Source organism: Pelmatolapia mariae, linkage group LG4 (genome assembly GCF_036321145.2).
Source record: "Pelmatolapia mariae isolate MD_Pm_ZW linkage group LG4, Pm_UMD_F_2, whole genome shotgun sequence".
Lineage (NCBI taxonomy): Eukaryota > Metazoa > Chordata > Actinopteri > Cichliformes > Cichlidae > Pelmatolapia > Pelmatolapia mariae.
Genome location: NC_086230.1, coordinates 22054467 through 22058871, shown reverse-complemented (window position 1 = coordinate 22058871; position 4405 = coordinate 22054467). Strand labels below are relative to the sequence as shown.

The 4405-nt window shown below is 39.5% G+C and overlaps 1 protein-coding gene across 1 annotated transcript; it reads left to right on the top strand.

Moving 5' to 3' along the window:
* cenpx (centromere protein X) lies at nt 1-4130 on the top strand. The gene is made up of 5 exons (XM_063470658.1): nt 1-61; nt 633-684; nt 765-818; nt 910-998; nt 2926-4130. The coding sequence occupies exons 1-5, from the start codon at nt 26-28 to the stop codon at nt 2938-2940; spliced, it is 246 nt and encodes an 81-aa protein (XP_063326728.1). The 5' UTR covers nt 1-25; the 3' UTR covers nt 2941-4130.
* The last annotated feature ends 275 nt before the right edge of the window (nt 4131-4405 follow it).

The window sequence follows — 4405 nt, the reverse complement described above, 5'->3', positions numbered from 1 at the left end:
GTTTCTTCTACAGCGTAAAAACAACATGGCGGAAAAGGACGTAGAAATTTCCTTTAAAAAGGTAGGAGCAGTCAGCCGTTTGTTTTTAAGTGTTTATGCCTGCTTGTCCCCCCTCGTGTTTTAATAAAAAAGCGAACTTCTTTGTCGCCGACTTGTGTGTTTCCACGCCCACCATATAAACACAACATGTTTTGTCAGACGACAGCTAACACTTTACATCTTGTTAAGATATTCAGATATTGCGGGGAATAACATTGTAACTGCCACGCCGAATAAAAGACTGGGTCCTAGCGATTGCTTTAACACCACACTTTCCTGGACAACTTCCGTTTTTTGCGCGGACAGCGGAGAGCCCTTTAAATCGCCAAGTTCACCAAAGACGTCTGGTTGGCAAAAACTCGAGAAGGAATTCGAGGGACAAACTTAGCTTGAAAGCCAAATACGGGTTTTTTCAAATGTAGATACGCAGGCAGGTTTTGTTGTGTCTGTGTTGCGTTCATTTGTTATTGTCACTAAATAGTGTCTGTTTTGCTTTGTTAGTGCTTTACTACTACTTTCTTTTGCCAGCTACTCAGTGGAAAACCTTATGACTAATACACTCTCCCACTTTATGTGCTCTGTTCTGCACACAGGATACAGTAAGCAAACTTTTGTCTAGTTTCTTCAAAGAAGACAAAACAAAACGTGAGTGGGATAACTATGCTGTTATCAGTGACTTCTTGCTCTCTTTGTGACCATGCTGATGAAATGCCACTGTGTTGCAGTAAGCGGAGATGCCACACTGCTCATGGTAGAGATGCTTAAAGTATTTGTGCAAGGTAAGGAGCTTTGACACAGTTGCACAACATTTGAGACACAATAACAGACTGGCTAATGATAACACTCTGAAGCTGTTATCTCCTTTTTCAGAGGCTGCTGTGAGATCACAGAAACAAGCCGAATCTGAGGACTGTGACCAAGTAGACATTGAACATTTTGAAAAGATCCTGCCTCAGCTGGTATGTGGCTCAACAGGCTCCAGAAATGTTTTTGTTTTACTTATTTCCGCTTGTTTGCATAGTCTTATCTTTAGCCCAGATTACAGCTAATACTAAAAATAATGGGATTACTGGGCAAGTTTTTATTTTTCTTTGCAGTAAAATATATTAGTTGCATTAGCTTTTGCACTTTGTGTATGGTTCAGGAACAGCTTCTACAAATCAAATCATCATGGGTCTTCTGCTGAACTATCTCAGATTTGCCTAAATAATTTATGGTTGATAATTTGGACATATATAATGATTGCTGGGTAATTTTATCTTCATATATCAAATACTTTTCAAGATATATATATATATATATATATATATACTTTTTTTTTTTTAAATGGTCCATCTACTCACTTCCTTCATGTTTTTTGTTTCACACTTTGAAATCTAAGGCAGTAGACACTGCAATAGACAGCTAGTGACTATGTCTGAATGGTATTTAGGCATATTTCACAGTGATGCAAAGCACAGTATGTAAAGTACTTTTTAAAATAAAATTTGTGGTTGCAAAAATGCTGCTTTCATACAAACTTTCATGCTGGAATGATCCAATATGGCAATATTGTACAACAAAAACAAAAATATCAGTAAATGGCCTGATCCGAATACAAGAACATTCTGTAATTTCCAGGTGGTAATCTAATTATAACTGAGAAAGCATGCACTTTGCCCTGGGGTTATGAAGTTATGAAAAGCTCAACAAGTAATGTAATATCATTCATAAGTAAATATAGTAAAACAATTAAGATTAATTAAAAAGGGATTAGTAGCTCATGTCACATGGGTAGTCTTGCACAGTTACTGTGTCCTCTTGGCAGGATCTGTGGTCCGATACAAGAACCTAACTCCCAACGCTAACCCTAATGCCACCACTGCTACAGGGAAGCAGGGATCAGGCGGTTGGTGTACTGACTACCAGAATGAATGCTACAAGAATTGTAATATATATGAAAATCCTACATTGTTTAGCTTTCAGTAACTCTAAGTATATTTTAAACTTAGTGTCTTGTAATTAAACTGAATTATAAAACTCTTCCAGGGTAGCAAGCCTCGAAACAGTAGCTAGAGTAGGCCTTTAAAATGAAAGATATGCACATATCTGACAAAATCATTTTCTTAGGCCTAATCTCTGTACCATCTGTAAATTACAAAACTGTGTTCTGTTCAGAGCAGACTATCTGCTGATGTTTTTAACTTATTTTTCTCAATCCAACATGAGCTTTCAATGGAAATTGCTTTTTTATCAAATGCCATTTTTAAGAGGTAGAATGTTATAAAGTGTTTTATATTTGCAGTATTGATAAAAACATCTATATACTAATCTTTTGCGATGTGCATTTGTTATTAGCGTGTACTCAAATATGGGGCTTTATAGGAGAGTTTGATTTTTTTGTTGATGTTTTAACAGCCAAATACTCTGAGATTTCTTTCATGTATCAGTCCCAAATTACAGATCCTGCTTTGTTTTGATGGTTAAAGAAGGCGGTGAAAAATTCTGGCTTTTATCTTTAATAGGTTTTGAGGTCTTTATGCTCAATGACTGCTTCTGATTTTAATCCATTAAAAAAAGGCCTGAAAGTAGGTGAAATGGCCTTTTAGAAAAGAAAAAATCCAGAAAGATATTTGATATATGAAGCTGAAATGTTGCAGTAGTCATTATATATGTTCACACTTTTAAGCACACTGGAGATGGTTGAGTAGAAAATGTTGTAAAAATGTGATGATTTGAAATGGAGTGGTAATGCAAATTGTTTTCTGGGGATACGTATACGAAAACCTTAAATGTGTAGATGCTATGAGAGCTATCATTAATCTCAAATGTATTTAACCTTTCTGCAAAAGACTTTTATGTCTGCTGTCTGACAATCTCGTATTTCTTCAATTTTCTCCAACACAGCTTCTGGACTTCTAGCACAGTGATACCACAAGATGGAGCCAGAGTGCTGCTGAGATGTCTCTCGATCAACAGTCCCCTCTTCCACATTTCCACCAGCTAAAAGTTTTCATTTTTTAGTATGACTGCAGTTTCATAAATCCCCAAATCTGAGATAACATTGAGATTATGTTTTTATTTGAGCTGCACGATTTTAGCAGGAAGCGCCATTGCAATCCGCACGCTACCACGCCACCACCAATAAGGGCCACCTGTGCTCCTGTGTGCAACAACAGGTGCTTCCAGCATGCTCCGTGGCGCCCTTCATCAAAGCCTCCAGGAGCAGTTGGAAGCAATTAGAGTAATAAGGGGAGCAGCCAGTCCCTTAGATGATGACAAGTGCCAGGAAAAAAGGAGTACCCCCTCCGGCCACTTTGAAGTTCCCTTTTGCTGTCCTGCGATGTTTAGTTAGAGGAGGGGGGGAGGGCAAAGGGGACCTCTGGCACAGGGGGAAAGTTGAATGGGAGTGTGTGTGCACGTATGTGTGCGTGTGTTAGCCAAACACGGCCAGAGACCACACGCGTAGATATTCTATTTGAAGGGAAACATAACAAAACACATTGGAACATGGTCCAAGAAGAGCAGGGTGTAATTCTGAAGGTAAATAAACAAAAGAGGCGAGTAGTGGAGGTGCTCTCTCTACTTTCATCACAGCACAGGGAGGGGGTGGGCGGGGGGTGAAGCTGGGCCTACAAGGAAGAGGGTAATGTGGAGTTTTCTAACCTGAGCGGCTCTGATGGTTTTCCACCAGCGGTGTGTTTGACCAACGTGTCCTCGCTGTGAGTCAGCATCGCTGTGCAACACCTCGCAGTACTTATTTGGGTGACTTACGAATGCTACTCACTTTTACAGCTGGAACCAACTTAGGCTAAAACCAAGAATCCAGCCCTGAATAGGTGTTCAAGGACACGACACCTGGAATTTGACCCAGCATCTTTTTAGTAAGGCTCACGCTGGATTTGTGTTTCCCAGGGGTAACTTCCAGACCACACTTTCTTGTAAAAAAAGAAAAAAAAACTTGAGCACAGCTTAAGTCATCACCAGAGGAAGAAAAAAAATTGTAGAGGGTTTCTTTTTGTGCGTAGCCTTTGTGGAGATTTACTCAAATTGAAATGGATCTTTCCCAACAGTTGATTCTTGTGCACGAAATAAAAAAGATTATTATCTTGGATCTGTCACTGATTTTTTTTTCCTCCCCTCCTTATGCATGTTAGTGGAACAAATTCATCTGAAGTCGGTATTATTAAACATACGAAAGCAGTTAGGACAAGAATGGGGAGGGGCGTTGTAGAGAGTAATGAGTTAAAGCTTTTCTTGATCATACATTAAAGGCAGGGAGTGTCGACAGCCAGTCCAGACGCTTTGGAGAAGCTCCGCAGTGAGAAGCTTTTCCCAGGAGACGGAGACTGATTTGTCTCCAGCTCCTGCCTGGTCTTTGGACAGC